The sequence below is a fragment of the Octopus bimaculoides genome, chromosome 4 (genome assembly GCF_046866305.1).
Source record: "Octopus bimaculoides isolate indiv1 chromosome 4, ASM4686630v1, whole genome shotgun sequence".
Lineage (NCBI taxonomy): Eukaryota > Metazoa > Mollusca > Cephalopoda > Octopoda > Octopodidae > Octopus > Octopus bimaculoides.
Window position 1 is genome coordinate 83263741 of NC_142931.1, and position 19126 is coordinate 83282866.

At 36.2% G+C, this 19126-nt stretch overlaps 1 protein-coding gene across 1 annotated transcript; it reads right to left on the bottom strand.

Annotated features, from left to right (window-relative positions):
• Positions 1 to 6494: 6494 nt before the first annotated feature.
• LOC106882596 (dnaJ homolog subfamily B member 5) lies at positions 6495 to 16014 on the bottom strand. Its single transcript, XM_014933333.3, has 2 exons — positions 14976 to 16014; positions 6495 to 7038 (listed from the first exon to the last, which is right to left on the bottom strand). The coding sequence occupies exons 1-2, from the start codon at positions 15771 to 15773 to the stop codon at positions 6808 to 6810; spliced, it is 1029 nt and encodes a 342-aa protein (XP_014788819.1). The 5' UTR covers positions 15774 to 16014; the 3' UTR covers positions 6495 to 6807.
• Positions 16015 to 19126: the final 3112 nt, after the last annotated feature.

The window sequence follows — 19126 nt, forward strand, 5'->3', positions numbered from 1 at the left end:
TGAAATGTTATGTATGGCTTTGACCTAGCTCTGACACAACGTCTTTCTAGCCTTAAAGAAGGAGCGGTTAAAAGTATATGTGGTCTTCTCAAAACATGCTCAATTAGCATTATTTCACATAAAATGCAGCTCAAAGGTGTTTGGCATTTATCTCTTCTACTAATGTTTTTGTTAATATCCAAACCTAGCTCACTACTATAGAAGGGTTTGGTTGCAAGATTTGGAACAGTAACTTTATAATTTTAACACTTAACCAAGTAAAATAAAGTTTGTTTAGGAATAACTATACAACCCAAAAGGTTATGATGTTCGCCATGAAACTTTCAGCTAAACCCATTAAGGGCTTTTTCAAATTCTAGACTTAATGACATCTGATGATATTTCATGATAACTGCACATGCATATTTCAAGCTGCAGTTTAGTACAAATTGGGTACCTTTTAGGAGATCATAGAATGCCTCATCTCTGAACAACTGCTGATCACATAAGATGCAAATTTGCCTAACACTGCTCATGCTTCCAATGGTTCACATCCAAGACACCAACACAAGATTTAATAGGTAAGCAACAACTGTAATATGGATGGTAGAGGTATACTCTTAGCAGAGAAGTGGGTAAATAGAATGAATGGGATAGCCAAGATCCTACAAGTTTGAAATTTATGTGATAGTATTTGTGATGATTTATTCTGGAGCATAAGCTGGTCCTGAAGTCACTGGGAAATCTATTTGGAAAATTGTTGGACTGTAATTGCATGAGCAGAACTATAAAAAAAAAAAAAAAATGGTTTTGCTGGGAACATCCTGCTTTTTCAGAGAATGCATATCGCATAACATTAGTGTGGGTTTTTATATATATATATATAAGTTTGACATGGGCAATTCTTTCTTGTCCTGGGATTCATGGTCAAATGACTGGGTGGAATTGCACGAAAATCTATACATATGTAGAACGATCCAGTGGTGATGCTGGGCTTTGTATTTTTTTTTTTCATAGCTTCCATGGTTACCGAAATAATCTACTATAATCATAATCTTGTGTTTATGAATGATAAAAGAAGGGGCGAAACATAAATAAGGAAGGATGGGGTGATATCATACTTGATAGTGGGATGAAAATTGTACGCTGAAAAAATAAATGAAACAGCGTTTAAAATGTGTGAATGTAAAAGGAGGGATATGTGATTGCGTGTGCGAATGCAATGGAAGTGGGATGGTTGGGGTATGTGTTTGTGTGTGCGCAATGGAAGTGTGATGGTTAACATTCAACGCTGAAAAGAATAATCAAACAGCATTTCAACTGTGTATTTGGGATGTTTCACTTGAGTAAAATCTGTTCTCTATAAAGGTACATGCCTGTTTTTTGTTGATATAATTTCTTTGGTAATTCTCGACCAAATTTTATTTAGTGTCATTATTATTAAATTTATGCATTTCTAATCAATTTAGAGATATTTGCTATCGAGTTGCAGATTTTTTACAATGCATTTGGTGATTATTTGCTTTGTTTCTTGGGCAAAATCTACAACTTACAATAAAAAAATTAAATTATTTCATTTAAAAATTGATTAGCTTTGTTTTTAGTGATGACTCGAAATGGCAAATATTTTTTCTAACTGTATTTGCTTGAAAAAAGATACTTTTCTTTATATTTAGCAATTCTTTATAATTACTTTTACGATGTGCCTAAATAAAAACCATCATTATAGATCAGCATTTCTCAACCTTTTTCACAATTCAGCTCGCCATGTATCTGAGATAGACCACCCAACCCATGAAAAATCTGACAAAGGGGTGGGGGGGAGTTAGGAAATTTTCATACAGCTGGAGGCTCCAATCGAAACAAGGGACCCGAAATGACATGGTTGAGAAACGCTATTATAGATTATGCCTAACCGAAAACGATTACAACCACATCATTTAAAACAGACTGGGTGAAACCAGGCTTAGCTACTAGTATATGTATATAAAGGTGGCATAGTAAACTTCTGAAACAATGAAAGACTCAAACACTTATGAAAATAGAAAACACACATTATGAAAAATATTTCAATTTAAATTATATTTTAAAGACTCCAATTACTGTGTTTTTGGACAGATGTAGTTACAGATGCCATTTGAAGCAACTGCAATAAAAATTCTTAGCTAAAACAAACCTGTTTACATTCATCAATTTAGACAAGGATAGCAACTCGTACATTGGTAGTGTCCTAGATGTTTATATAGTCAGAATGCCTGAAGGTGAAGGAAACAAGTTTCAACATCTAACATATGGCCTTGCTCAATATACAGGAATTAATAGGAATTTGATACTATGACTCCTACATATAAGCAGGCATAAATATGCATTTAATTTTAATTAGGAACTAAGATCAGATGTTCTAAATGTAAAGGCACCAATGAAATAAGATTAAGAAACTTCCTATAAGTCTGACTACTCAAACTTAGATATTACCTGATATGACTATAGCATGCAAAAATGGACAGAGTGACAGTCAGAGAACTATTAGTTCATTTGGTAAGAAAACATTTCTTTCTTGAACTTCATAAACAGTTTGGTGTGGTGAGATAAGCAATGGATGTAGATCTGTAGCAGGAGAGAAATTAGCCAGTTAGGAACCATCGGTTGAGTAATATTAGTTTGCATAACCAACAGTTGTATTCCTTTCTATTAGCAGTCTCAGGAAGTCCTATAAAAATGTTGGTGCTTCCTTCCCCCTCTAAGCTATTCATTAAAGAAAAGAAGTTACACTTCACTTTCTGAAGTATACAATATAACAAAAAAATATCCATTCCAAATAACTGATTTTAACAGATGCATCCATCTGGCATTGGAGATAAAAAAAAAGCTGGAATGTCAACTGCTAAAATATATTGTTTTAGGGAACAAATAAATGAACAGCTACAAAGAATTCAAGTGTGCATCGATATTCAACTTGTGAACATTATCAATATATTTACTTTAGTAAGGGTACTTCAAAATAATTCTAATTTTGATACAAGGCCAGTAATCTTAAGAGGAGCGGGCTAGACAATTATATCTATCCCAGCACTTGACTAGTACTTTATTTTATCAGCCCTGAAAGGATGAAAGTCAACCTCAAAAATTTGAACATGGAAATGCAAAGAACTGAAAGAAAAGTTGTCAAGCAAATAATAATATAATGGCTTCAAATTTTGGTACAAGGCCAGCAATTTCAGGAGAGTGGCGATAATTATATCAATTGATACTTACTTTTTCGACCCTGAAAAGATGAAAAGTAAAGTGAGTCAACCTTGGCAAATTTTGCATTTTATCTAATGTGCTAACTGACCTGTTAGCTCACCACCAGTGATAACAACATGGTTTTAAATTTTAGAACAAAGCTAGTAATTTTTTGGGAGGTGAGGATTGATTACACTGACTCCAGTATTGGACTGGTATTTTATTTTATCAACCCTGAAGTACAATTCTGACTAGTGTATAATTGGGATATTGTAACCCTTTTGCAACCATACTTCAAACAAGAATACATTCTACTTTTGTTTACATTTTCAAAATAGCAAAGAATTAAAAGGTTTAGTGAAATAAATAGAAGAAAAGACATGGAAATCACTATTTTACATTGACAATGATATTTAAGTTTGAATTTAAATTTCAACACTTTAATAGCAGCATGTTGGTTCCAGGAGTTAACATAAACACTAGTTTTTTTTCCATAACATATTTGCCCTTGGAACAGTTGATTATACTGCAAGACCAGTCATTAAATATGACACCTTGTATGACGTGGCTGACCAACTTGAAATCTATTTTGCCAGATATTTTCAGCATCTTATTAACTATACCAGATCGACCAGTTGCTTTCCTCAACTTCATATCCTTGGTCATTTCAACCATATAACTATTCTGATACTCCTGGCTCTGAACACCTGTGTACCTTTCAGCTTCTCTCCATGCTAAGTACACTTGTCATCTAGAAATAGTGTTCTGCTTCATTGCCCACTTTCTTCCATTCCTCATTATCCAGTCATCTTTCCAGAACCTACGATAAAGCCTTTACAATATAGTGGTTACCTGAATTGACATAAGTCAAAGCTAGCAGTCATTCTCCTATTTCAGAATTCTTCCAATTTATTCAATATCTGGCTTAACTGAATATGGTTTAATGAGGATTCTTTGTGAGTGTACATTATATATATATATATAATAAACAAAGTCGAATGGACCATGACAGTTCACATGCCACAAATGTTTCAATAGCTTGGTAATTTATTAGCAATAAGGATATTATGTAGGTAAAAGTCACCAGCTATTTCTTTGGACATTTTAGAACCATTGGAAAAAAAATAGTCTTCCCAAAACTTCAATTTTGAGAAAAACCTCAGAAGAGAACACATTGAACCCATCAATCTTCATCTATTATAGTTCTTCACCGCATGGCATGTAGCTAATGTTGATGTGCAGAATATTTGAGAACATTGAACAATTGAAATTGCATTAATCTTATGATCTGATGATAAAAAAGGGATATTAATTTATTGGGTGTCCCAGCAATGTACACCGATAGCTAATATGATCAGTAAAATTCAAGCCAAATGATAACTTTGTTCTATATCAGTTTTCCATGCTAACAGGGGTTAGACATTATTATTAAGTAGACACTCAACAGCCACTGAATGGAGGGCTGGGCATGCTGTGGTTGCTGATGTGCAGACATATGCTGAGGTTGCAGCATCTCCAGCACTTCCTTGACAGTGAGCAGTTGTGGTCACTGTAAGGGGCTTTTCTGCAGCTCGTCTCTTTCACTGAGCTGCAATCCTGGATTAGGCATAGACCGAGGAGGAGCGCTTGGCACCTCAAGTTCTGTCAAGTGCTCACAGCCTTCCGCCAGGTGGGCAATGCGATCGGTGGTAGTTCCAATCTAGTGTTCTATAGAGGGCTAGTGGAGGGCAAGTGCAACAACGTTCTTGGAGAAACTCTGGGCATTGATAAAGATCAACTGACTGGTCTGTTTCGGAGAACTTTCAGGCCTGGGCCTATAGATAGTTTCCAGAAATGCCTTGCTTGGCAGTGCTATTGAGGGGCGCTGAAACTTTAAAGGCATGGAAGTGCCATCTACCAGGCCTGCCCAAGGTGCGGCCAGAACGATGAAAGTGTCCTACATGCCCTAGTCCAGTGTCTGAGTATTGCTGACCTGTGAGTTTATGTTGAACACCTGCTGCCCCACCACCCTCTTTTGGCCTGGAGGGGCAGGCAATTTTTGTTTCGTGGCTGTAGCGAAAGAGGTAGTATGGTGGACCCGTTTGAAAGGGCTAAAGACAGACACTTTCCACTTTAGCCAAGCTCTCATCAAGGGTAAAGGGGGAAGTGTTGCCTTGTAGCAAGTTTGTTGAAAGGTGGGTGAATGTTGGAAGAATGGCCAGTGTGAAAGGACCAATTCTGAACGTGCACCTGTAAAATAAAGGATTCTTGCCCTGTTGTTCAGGCACCTGTGGCTTTTGTGGGTTTTTCCATAAGGACCCTTAAAATGCACCCCCTATTGGGAGTTTTTAATTTGTTCAATTTTTATTATTATATTGTGTACATGCAAAAACCTATTGTATCGTCCTGTTTTTGTCTGATGTAGTTGTATGTCGTGAGCCCTTGTAGCTAATAAAAGAATTAATTATTAAGTGGACAACCATACTATAAGTTATTCTGGCTTGATTTTCATTAGTAGTAATTAATGGTTTCATTCCGCATAACTTTATATGTATTTTCTTTTTATTACTTCCAATTTTTTTCCTGTAAGCCTGCATTTTGTGTTACATTTAAAAATTTTCACTTGATATGGAAAGAATCTTTTTATGTCATGTTAACATTTGCCTGAATACCAAAGCTAACAGACAACTTATTGACAGAAAAATAAACAACTGTCACTATTTCGGCAAATTTTCATGCTAAGTGCAAACATTTACAGACATATGTACCTGGGGAAGTAATAAAACATTTGCCCAAGTGGGACTGAACCCCCAAATCATACAGTGGAGAAGCATACTCCTCACCATTGTTATCTGCACTGTTTCTATTAACCAAATAGAACACTGAACTAGAAGACACCCTGGGCCAGACAACAGATTAAGTTTGCTACCAATTGTTTTTTTTTAAATTTCTGTCTTAACCATTCACCCACTCAAAATAAGAATATTTTTATTTGAGCGTTTCTGCTTTTGTTTAGCAAAAGACACTCATCTTACACCGATCTGGTTCAACTGCACCATAGTCATAAAGCTTATTGTTAAATTCTTGAATAACAACTAAGAGTAAATTGAGCTGAGCCAAGGCATTCAGTGAATGCTGTAAATAGATAAAAGTACACATTACAAACGAATAGTTGATAGTTAAAGTGACAAAGAGATCAGCTTTATAACCTAACAGCATTATAAATACAAAAACCTTGGATATAGTGAACTGAAACCATTACATTGACAATTAAAAAGCAGGCTATAATAAATAGAATGCAAACACCTGAAAAGAGTTAAATCAAATAATCAAATTTATTTACAGTTTCCCCAATGTATTTACAAGTTTCTTTAGGATGCATAGCATCAACAGTAAGTTGTCTTCCAGTAATATTGCAGTCGGCAGAAATTACTTGTATCTGATGATTGGTTGATATCAGTGGACAACAACTGCCATATAAACTGGAAGGCAACAAATGTTTCGATTATTGGTTTTTCTGTCCTCTATTTCAGAAAGATCACATAGCAAAGGACTGTTTTTACAGCCATAAGACTGGCTGTCAAGCCCTACATCCCATCCCAAAGCCATTTTTACAACAAACCTTCAAGGTGGTAAACATTCCATCAAAGTTTGTTTAGCATAAGCACTTAGGCTATCAGGGAATTTGACATCAAATTCAACAATTAAGTCCCCTCTGCGCATTGGTTGTTTAGCTAAAGGTAGTCCTTCACCCTGTATTCGTTTCGTTGTTGAAGGTTTGATGATTTCTGTGAGACGGAAAGGGATTGTTCGATTACTGATGGTTGGAATTTGAATAGTGGTACCACAAAGAGCCTAAAAAAATTTTTAAAAAGAGTTATTAGATTATCTCAAAGTAATATTCACAAAAAAATCTAAACATTGGTTTTTAAAAGGTCAACATTTCAAAATTATTCAAAATAAAATGCAACCAAAGAAATAGTGTGTGTACACACAAATGCACTAAAAGAATGTGTTACAAATCTACATTCCCCAATATTTTTGTGCACTAACATTACCAATACTCACATATGTGTGTGTGAGAGAGAGAGAGAGAAAGAGAGAGAGAGAGAGAGAGAGAGAGAGAGAAAGAGAGAGAGAGAGAGAGAAAGAGAGAAAGAGAGAGAGAGAGAGAGAAAGAGAAAGAAAAAGTGTATGCAAGCACGCACACACACATTTCTATATGTATACATACACACTGTTTAATATTCACTTTTCTATGCAAGCATGTGTCAGATGGAATTTCCAACCAGATGCCCTTTCTGTCACCAACCCTCACCAGTTTCAAAGTAAGATGTATATGAAAAAAAGGCAAGAATGTTAGCACTGAGTAGAATGCCTCACAATATGTATTTAAAATTTTGCCAAGGTCAACTTTGCCCTTCAGGGCTGATAAAGTAACAGCCCAGAGCAGAATAATTAGAGCAGGCAGGATGCCATGTATTATCTGTACCAGCTCTGTGCATCCCAAGTTTAAATCCTGCCTCTTCAACAGGAAAACAGTGACACTTCTGTAAGTTGTGATCAGATAGTATTAAGAATTTGGAAAACCAAAAGAAATAATTTCCTTTGTTCAGTTGGAAGATGACTGCCACCACCACCACCAAAATTGGGTATAAGGAAACTGCATGAAAACTCATTGGATGATTGTACCGGTAATTGCCACATCTGGCCTGTGGGACTTTTCAGCCACTGATACACTACTGTGGTAAATGAATTGCTGAAAATCAGAAATTCTGACCAAGGAATGTAGCTATGTGGTTAAGAAATTTATTTTCCAACAATATGGTTGGGTTCAGTAACATTGTGTGACACATTGGGCAAGTATCTTAAGCTCCCAAGTCACTGGCTTTGTGCTCTCAAGGATATGTGAAACACAAGGCCCTTTTTTGAAAAACCATCATCTGAACGTGGCCAATGCCAGTACTCCCCAACTTCCATGTCAGTGGCATGTAAAAAGCACTATCCGAACCTGATCGATGCCAGGTATGCCCGACTGGCTCCTGAGCTGATGGCACAGAAAAAGCACCCACTACACTCTCGGAGTGGTTGGCATTAGGAAAAGCATCCAGCTGTAGAAGCATTGCCAGATCAGATTGGAGCCTGGTGCAGCCACTGGCTCCCCAGACCTCAGTCAAACCATCCAACCCATGCCAGCATGGAAAACAGATAGTAAACGATGATGATGAAATAAGGGTTAGTATGAAAATGAACATAAAAACAATATACATGCACATGCACACACAAGCATCATCTTGATATCCACTTTTCGATGCTTGCATTAAGAAAGTTGGAATTTGTTGACAGCTTCATTTTTCCTGTCTCTGACCCTCACTTGTTTCCAAGCAAGGTAAAATGGGCTCATTGCTTAGAAATGAACACAATCACTTAAATGATGCTAATTCTCATTGACAACTATTACATGATGTCAAGACAAAACACACATCTCTGTGTATGATGAGCGACTTTCAGTTTCTGTCTATCAAATCTACTCAAGGATTTGGCTATATAAAATAACAAAGATACCATGTAGAACTGAACCTGAAACTACATGGTTGGAAAGCAAATTTCCATAACTATAGAGCAATACCGATAACTAAAAAGTGATCTTCCCAAGATTTGCACAGAAATTTGAAACAAATACTGCATGACATCCTGCCCAATACTAACAATTCTGCCAACTTGTTACCTGTGTGTATGCGCACACACATATACAAGAGGAATTTACTACATCTGTAAAATGAAAGAGGTGGTAAGCACAAAATGTGATCATAATTCAATAGCAAGCCAATAAGCATCACCATGCTTGTTTGTTGTAGATTGGTTTGTCCATGCTAGAATAGCTTGGACGAATACATATTCAGTAATTGTTTTACAGCTGAATGCCTTTTTGTCCACTAATGCTTGCTTACCTGTAGAGGATTTTTTTTATTCTACATATTTGAAAGTGCAGAGCAAGTGAATGATTTATTGACAATGTCAAACTACATACACGGTGCATGGGACCTTGGGCAAGTGTCTTCTGTTATAGCCCTAGGTTATGGGAATAGTTTTGATGAATAGAAACTAAAGAAGCCTGTTGTGCATGTGTGTCCTTGTCTTAACATCACAAAACAAATATGTATGCACGCATACAAGCAGTTCTCGTTTTCACAGTAATTTATGAGGACACAACTTCACAAGAATTTTTTATTTTTTTACATATGGGGTTGGGGGGAAATGGGATCATTTGAAGTGGGCGTGAAAGCGAAAGAGACAGAGAGCGCGCGATTGTATGAAGATAGTTCTTTTGAAGTTGGCGTGAAGCAGAAGAATTGATGTGCGTGTGTGTGTGTTTGATGGGGTGTGCGAGACAAAGTGTGGTGTGTATGTGAATTGCTTTTGTTAGTGTTTGTGAAGAGAGAGTGAGTAATGTTGCTTGTGTGTGTGTATGTGAGAGAGAGAAAGAAAAAAAGAGATAAATTTTTTTATTCACTTTTTGTAGTGAGTGATTGACAGAGAACAAGAGAGTGAGAGATAGGTTATGTATGTATGTATGAATGAATGAATGGCTTCAGTGACACACACGCACGCAGGTTGTTATGTATGTATACATAGATGTGTATTATATATATATATATATATATACACACACACACACATCTATATATGTGTGTGTGCGTCACTGAAGCCATACATACATACATACATAACCTCTCGCTCTCTTTTTCTGTCAATCACACTCACACCCCATCAAACACACACACACACACACGAAATATGAATATTCCCATGTCAGGAATGAAACCCTGGTCACCTGGGCGAAAGCCAAGAACCCTGAACACTAAATCGTCATGTGTGTGTGTGTGTGTGTGTGTGTGTGTGGTTGCGTGCGTTGACATTCTATACTCTGTCACCGCTTAGCGCATCGGTGTTGTAATGTTTACTTCCTATATTGTCCACACAACCGGTTGCTCTTCAAGTCATAAAATGCTACCTCAAATAAGTTCAACCCATGCAAAGAAAAGAACGAGGAGTTTCTTTAGAAGCGCACCGCTCCAAGAAAATTACGCTTACTTGTAAAAAAAAGTTACGAAAATGGGAAATATATCCAAAATAAATGAAGCATGCAAAAAAAAAAAAAAATAGGAAGATTCATCTATTTTAAAATATTTTATACTAAAACATAAAATACGGGAAACAGGCACTCGCGAATATAAACAAACATGCCGGACGATAACTTACTTTTACCAGTCATATTATTAATGATACAAGGGGCCCGACATGTTTGTTTATATTCGCGAGTGCCCGTTTTCCGTGTTTTATTTTTTAGAATAAAATATTTAAAAATAGATGAATCTAATTTTTTGCATACTTCATTTATTCTGGATATATTTCCCATTTTCATAATTTTTTTTAGAAATTAGGCCTCATTTTCTTGCAGAGGTGCGCTTCTTTCGAAGCGCTAAGAACCAATTAATATATATATATATATACACACACACACATACATACAACAAAACCTTCACAAACTAGAACTTCCTAAAGAAGTATTGCTCTTACCAGAATTAGAATCCCTGTATGAAGGTCAATCTTGCAATATACTGTTTGGTATAATATGTAAAACAAAATCATCATAAACCAACCAACCAAGAATCCCCAAACTCTCAGAAGTAGAATTTCAAAAGACAACTCAGAACCACGAGAACATAGGATACAAAAGGTTAACAGTCAACAAGCACAACAAACATATATATACATGCATCTGCTGACTAACGGCTACCATTATGGTTTCGACATCTGGACAGTACCATTTAATCTGGTAGTGTCAACAGCGTTAAACACTGCTTGAGGATTACTACGAAGCAGCAGCAGCGAAACATTAGCGCAATATGTCCATTACGTCTACACCTTATCATTACAAATACAAACAACAAATCTTTAACTTAAATCGCAACATATAGCTATGAAGCTCAATCATAGAAAAGAGAAATATCCTCAATATGGACACTTACATCAAAAAATTATGGTACTGAAAAACAGAGATCATTAAAACAAACCAGCGAATGTACTGAATAAAAGTTATTGAACACATTCAGAGATACACGTTGCCGATAGATAAAATGAAAAATAACCAAGGGAATAATCAACTTAGAACTGTAAATCGAAGAACATTAACCAATAAACATTGCTATCCTACAATTTATGACACGTATTTAAAACACGAACCAAACGTTAACTAGCGTGTGCATGTATGTATGTATATATCTATTTATCTTTCTATACACATACACACATTCATGTGACTAGAAGAAATTTGACAAAATCGTATTTGAACACATTATGCAGACTACATGACGTGAATAAATTGAACAAGAAGAAAGATTGATGCCGAGTTCCTTTTAAGATAATTGGCAATAATTTTGTTTTGATGAGGAATATTCGAAACAAGTATTTCCTCTTCCACAGACAGCACATATTCAAATCACAAGAAAATGATTCACCAACATATAAACAAATTTTTCACTGAATAGCGTATGTCTTCCTTATCCGTTGGGTTTGGGTTTCGTAAGTTATTACAGAGACAGACGTATTACTGTCTACATTCACATATATGGTAGAGCTGTAGTCACTAGCTAACCAGCTGAAAATAACTCTGGTATATATGCTTGCTTAGTAGAGAAAGGGTGGAGGGGGTTCACTGGGTGTTGCCACCGACTCCGAACACTAGACGAAACATAATTTAGACTTGTAATGTACAATGAATAGCAGACACGCAAAACAATTGATGACCTGGACATTTAATTCAATACAAGCACACATTAACGTCGTAGGAGAAAATACACTAGCAAAGCGAGTCAAAGACCAAATAACCCATTTCAAGAATTTGCGGTCTATGCCCGAAATCATTCTAACAACCTGTGGAAGCTATGACGGTACGCAGTAGTTCAAGAAGGGATGCAGTTGTCAGCCACGAAATTAGGCCACCTGATTTTTGAGAGTTGACATGCTGTCAGAATGAGATCAATTGATGTACATCCTTACCTTTCCCTATAATGTTACAGGCATTAAAGTATCTTAAAATTACATAAATATATAACAGCCAATGAATCAGAGCTACATATACACACATCTATTCACAAACTGCATGAGTGCCGATATACGTGACATTTGAGAGAAGGCGGAATGCCGAAATTATCAATCACCCACCATAGTATAGTAGTAGTAACAGCAAAATGGTTTTCTAGAACCATCTTACAACCATCCTTTTTAAGCCCAACAGTTGTTATAAACGTGTATATAGAGACTTATTACAAGATCAGTATCATTTTATCGACGCAAGAAATATGTAAACTAACGTAGAAAACCAACAGTATTTAGTCCGACACCGAGCATTCCTATAGACAAGCGTCGTAAATTATCTAGTGCTCTATAAACCGTAATTAGTTCGGATGTGTATGTTACAAATAAACATCGTAACTACGATTCTACAAAGAATTTTAATTTTCTTCCATGGAGGTAGATTTTTGCTCTTCCACCCTTTATGATTATACAGTGCCCCATCTTTTCTTTTTGGGTTGTGTTTTTTTAACAAAGACTATTCTAATTCTTCAAAAAATATGCGTCGCATAAATCTGAAAAAAAAAAAAAAAAGAATTCGAAAACCAACACTGGGTGGGGAACAGAAATCTACCTCCCCCACTTTTTTCCTCAGTACCGTTATTTCCGATGCTTGAAACTAGCATCTAAAGAAATCACAGCTTTTGCACTAATAGTCCACTTACGACGCTATTCCATAGAAATACCCAGCAAGGTTTCCCAGAACACTAAAACAAAAGAAAAAAAGTTAACATTTCTCTACGATCTAGAGAAGAGAAACTTCTGGAAAGATTCTAGGAAACCAGACTTAGAATGCAGTCGCCATTATCACTAATGAGAAAAGCATGAAAGTCACAATCGCATCCGACATACCTACACACACGTGTGTGTATGCGTATATATATATATATATATATATATATATATATATATATACACATATATATATATAGGTCCAGATGGGCTATATGTAATCTGAACCTTTCCCCCATACATACATACACACACTATTAACATTAAACCCACCCACGTACTAATTGCTTCTGTTAAAAGAAGGCCAGCATTCCGATAGTGGTTAGGAATGTGCGAGAACTTTGCCAGAATAATGCAAACTGTTGTCGAGGAATGCTGTGATATATATATATATAGTGTAAGGTAAAGACAGAAGCCTAATAATATGCAAACAGTTGGTAGTTATTTTCTCAAGTATCGGGAAGCATTGTACCTTACGTGTATTTATATATATATATATATATATATATATATATATATATATATATATATATATATACGAGACAGGAAGAAAGGACTATTAAGATATTTACAGAATGTTATCTTTTCACTTATGTAAGGATCGTTACTTCGGCCAGTTTTCAACCATGAATTAACATAAGTATTTATGTACACACATTGCATTAGAAATATATTTGTGGGACATACTCGTGACTATGAAGAAACAAATATTTAATAAAAAGATTTTAAGACAATATAATTTAGGACAAAAAAATGACCGACAGATTCTATATCGAGAATGAATAAGCACTTAGAAAGCAAGGCATACAAGAAAAATGTAGTGGCCCTGCTTCCATTTACCAGTAATGGTTACGAACAGAGGTTCGAGAGTGGGGGCACTTCCTTTCCAGACAACCATGAAGTAGAAGTGTCTGAAGTAGGAGTTTTCATTCAAAATTAAAACTGAATGATAGATGGTGGACAACAGAGTGCCGGTCTCGACATGCTAGAAACAGCAGTCAAATCTTTTCAAAATCACATCTTGCCATCTTAAAAACAGACAGGACAATGCAGACCTATCTAGGTTTCACTTTTCTTGAGATTTTACCTCCGTAATTTATAAGCTTCCACGTTCTATTCATGAAAAATATTCTGTAATTTTTTAAGTCCTTCATAGCTTTGCTGTTCGATAATATAAAAATTACTTCAATTTGGATGCAAGCAGTCATCCAAAAATTTTCTGCATTTATTAAAAATTCTCATTGAGCATTATTACTATTGCCATCAGTCATTTGTACTCGCGAAACTGAAAAGGGTACGTTATACTCCAAGATTGCGCAATATAATCCTAAATACATAACGTCTGCATAACTAATTGGTCACAATGGGACTGCATTGGAAACAGGTCAGCTAAAAATAAAAAAAAACTTTAAAGACTTAAAATAGGGCGATCCTATTGTTTATTTATTATTATTATTTTTTTTGCCTAAGGACAAAGTTTCGGATATTACTCTTTTACTTGTTTCAGTCATTTGACTGCGGCCATGCTGGAGCACCGCCTTTAGTCGAGCAAATCGACCCCCAGGACTTATTCTTTGGAAGCCTAGTACTTATTCTATCGGTCTCTTTTTGCCGAACCGCTAAGTTACGGGGACGTAAACACACCAACATCGGTTGTCAAGCGATGTTGGGGGGACAAACACATACATATATATATATATATATATACGACGGGCTTTTCAGTTTCCATCTACCAAATCCATTCACAAGGCTTTGGTCGGCCCGAGGCTATGGTAGAAGACACTTGCCCAAGGTGCCACGCAGTGGGACTGAACCCAGAACCATGTGGTTGGTAAGCAAGCTATTTACCACACAGCCACACCTGCTATAATAATAATAAGTAATAATAATTTTAAAAAAAGACGAACTCTTGACTGACTCACCTCTCTCAATGATATTTTTGCTTTATATCGTATATCATTTCCATCACGCGTGAAGACAGGATGCCGTTTGTCCCTGATGACAAACACAACATCTGCTGGTATATTATAAGGGGTCTGATCTCCTTCTTTTGGAAAAGTGATCTTCGTACCGGCTTTCCAACCGGGTTTGATATCTACTGTTAAGATTTTCTCTTCTCTGACTTGTTTATTCGACTGGACCATTATCGTTCGTGTGATTTTCATTTTCTTCGTGCAACCCGTGCAGATATCCTCAAGACTGACAGGTAGATCCTTGACAATCGGTTTGTCTTGTTCCTTCTGTCGCCGGAACGACGGTCCACCCATATTAAAACCATGTCTACCGAAGTGCGAGAATGGCTCATCCACATCCATATCATCGCCAACAAAGCCGCCAGATTGGTGCTGCGATCTTTGATCACCTGGGAATGAACTAAACATGAACGAATTGAACGGGCCTTCATCCCCGAAAAACATCCTGAACGTTTCGTGCGGGTCACAGTGGAATGAGTAAGAGAAGTTTGCACCTTGTTCCCCACCCATACCACCGGGAACATTGCCCCTAAGTCCTTCTTCTCCATAAGAATCGAATACTTTCCTTTTTTCTTTGTCGGACAGGATTTCATATGCTTCGGCTACCTCTTTGAACTTTTCTTCGGCTCCAGGAGATTTGTTTTTGTCCGGATGGTATTTCAGAGCCATTTTCCGATAGGCTTTCCTGATGTCATCTTCCGTTGCATTTTTACTTATACCTAAGATTTTGTAATAATCTTTCCCCATCGTTTATATTTTGCGTTTTAAATCAATTTTTAAAACAAAATTCTATCAAGCCTTCTATTTATAAAAGAAAAAGGGAGTAATGGGACTGACTGTTTTTTTCTCTCAATGTGTATAAATATATATGCAACAATTAAAGTATATTAAAAAAAAAATCCTAAATTGTTTACCTAGAATAGTTAAAAAGTGAAAGCTTCACAATCCAATTACACGACATAACATCGTAAAATGGCGGCGTGAAAGTGTGTAGTCAGACGCCGAGGCTATTTATAAATAGTCTGTGACGTGTACTTCTAGAACATTCGAGAACCATCTAGAAAGCCAATCAGAACACGCCACGTCACAGGTGATGTTTTTGTTATTTTATTACGACAGTAGAAACAAAAAACAATGACAGATAACCTCCCTTTAATTAAGTTTAAATGCTGAACAGAAAAGCGGTAATTAGCAGCAAAACTGGTTAATTATCATGTTAATAGTTTCTTATACAAAGGTTGGAAATATCAGATCTAGTGGTGGTGTCGGAAGACATTGCGAGTGGAAAAGAATGAAAATGATTACTGAAAAAATTGCCGGTTCGTCACAAACGGATAAAATATGAATTATAACACAACCAACGAATAATATTTCTTTTAACAAGGTATAAAGCATCCTGTGTATCATACTTAAGGTGGGTATACTGTAGAAAGCCACATAACTGTGGTATTCGTCTCGAGAAAGCATCTTGTACAGACATATTGTGCTAAAAAAAAAAACAAGCACAGAAGAACATCAGTAGCAGACGAAAAGCGTCCAGCAGTGACGGTGGAATGGCTAATCTAGATTTCCGGGTATTTGAACGTTATCAATAGCAAGCATTCACTAGCAACCGCATGCTTAGACAAATTTAGCTTCTACTGACAGACAAAAACAGTAATTAACAAATCATTAACATCAACGAATTTTTACCAAGCCTTGCTGGCTATTGGTGACACAAATGATTTGTTAATCTCTGTTTTTGTATAGCAGCAGAAGCTAACTTTGTCTAAGCCTGCGGTTGCTGCTGGTGGCGTGCAAATACGCAGAAATCTAGATTTAGCAATTCTACCACTATTGCTGGGCGCTTTTCGTCTGCTACTGATGTTTTTCTGTGGTTTTTAGCACTATACGAGACTCTTTCTCGGGGCGAATAATGCAGTTATGTGATTGTTTACAGTTTATCTACCTTGAGTAAGATAGACTGCAATTTTTAACCAATACTGTTTCCGTCACTGATGACGAATTTTTTGACAAAAAGTTTCAGATTCAACAGTTATGACAACGAATCAACCCATTTTATTCTATAAAACAAAACCGGATCGCAAACTTTGTTTGTAGGATGTTCCCAACAGGACCCGACTTAATTATATTTGTTTGCCAAATATTTCATTTTGTGATATTTTATGCCTTTTCCTGCAGAGGTATTAGCGAAACTAACTGGCTGCTAATGCGAATCGAATACCTCTTTCTTGACTCGGATAGCAAGGCGTTTACTTTCACTCTACAGCAATTGCTGTCACTATTAGTGATAACAGTAGGGTCCTTTACATGATTGCTCGACTTGCTACAAATTGTAGCTAATACATCTCCGCAGCGAACCAATAGTTTTCACATTTCTACTATTTATAATCATCTAATCTAAGCTGTATAATTTTTCATGGTTCAAGGCCAAATGTAAAGATACCTTTGACCAAGAAATCCAATGGTTTAAAGAAGTTTACTGTCTGGTTTTCTTCAGGTTAAGTGTTGAAATTGGAAATATATGTTTGATGTCCCGTCATGTACATACCGAAAGCTACCGTTTTTATCCGGGCTAGGCAAATCCGTTGCATCTATTTTTTCCCTTGAAAGTTTCTTTACTAACAAGAAGAATCAAATAGAAGCTTGCCCGTGAAATACGAGTGTTGAATGCACTGGTGAGCCCTTACTCTGATGTTGCTGTGGAACCAACAGCACTGTTAAGTTCACCTTGAAGGACAGGGAGTTTAAGGAAGCAAATGCGTACGAAAGAAATTACATCTGCGATTAGAAAATCAGAGAGGCTCGGACGTTTCATGCGTGCAATTGAAGTTTGTAACAATGCGGTATTGTAGTAATGTTCATAGAAGATGAAGCAGGATCAACAATTAGATTACTGACACTAGATAATTAACCTCGACTATATTAGCTGTTAACTCAGTTATTTGTTTTACATTGTCTGTTTTTTAGTAGATGCAGAAATAGCTGGTTTCTATTCGGGTGACAATTTAAAATAAGATTTGTGTGTGTGTGTGTGTGTGTGTGTGTGTGCGCGCGCGCGTGTAACCAATGAATAAATTCAAATATCAAAATGATGTAGAAAATAAAAATAAAAGCAAATAATTAAATCTTTCAGCAATTTAACAAATTAATTTTTCAAATATAAATAATGTCCCATACTTAGTCATTCATACTAGTCCGATGAAGGAAGGACTTGTACGAACATAATAATGGTCACAAAAATTTCAGTGCCTGATCCTTGAAAAAGAATTGATATTGCAATATTTTCTTCCTTTTGTAAGAGAAAGGGCATGTTAAATACAACGCGACAGATGAAAAAGAACCGATACAAAGCCTTTCAAAATGTGAATCAGCTCAAGCATGTGCTAAAAGAGGCAATCAATTGCATTTTTCCTGTACTTGGTAGATATAAATAACGAGTCACTGTAGTACAAATATAAAGCTATTCTCATGAAAAGGAATGATAAATGTACTCAATGAGAGAAATATACGTTTGTATGTGTAAGTTGTTATAGTCCGTCTGACGAAGAGAATTCACTCATGGTTCCATTCGTCGCAGTTGTGCTGTCAGCAACTGATCCGTTTTTAACTGCATGGCACAATGTATTTGACTGGGAAAATTTTGACACCACTTGGCAGTGTCTCTAACTAATGTCACGGCAAAATAAGCTAACTAAAGAGGACAGTCACATGACTATCGGGTGTATATCTCGTTGAACAGACGAAACATTGTGACTTTGGTACTGCGTGCACACACATATTTATAAATACGCGCAAGTACGAAACACCCTACAAGGTGAGGATATTGCGATGTTTGTATGAAGTAGTTGAATTTTTATTTTCATATATAACATATAAACATGTACATCTTTTAGAAATTGTCAATTTATAAAATTTTGCTGATTTTAAATTAACATAAACATTTACTTACACGAAAGAAAATTTCCAGAGAACTTTCATCTAATTCTTCCAAATCTTTCCCTTAAAACTGTATTAAAACCATTGGTCTCTTTCCATCACTTTGGTATAAACCCGACGGCTCCAGAACTGAGGGGATATTAATCCGAGCCAGGGCCCGC

What these genes read in the sequence shown, in the direction of transcription:
- LOC106882596 (XM_014933333.3), bottom strand. Translation starts at nt 15,773, where the DNA reads ATGGGGAAAGATTATTACAAAATCTTAGGTATAAGTAAAAATGCAACG. An exon ending in CAAAAATATCATTGAGAGAG is followed by an intron (nt 7,039 to 14,975) that starts GTGAGTCAGTCA and finishes AAATTTTTTTAG; the next exon opens with GCTCTTTGTGGTACCACTAT.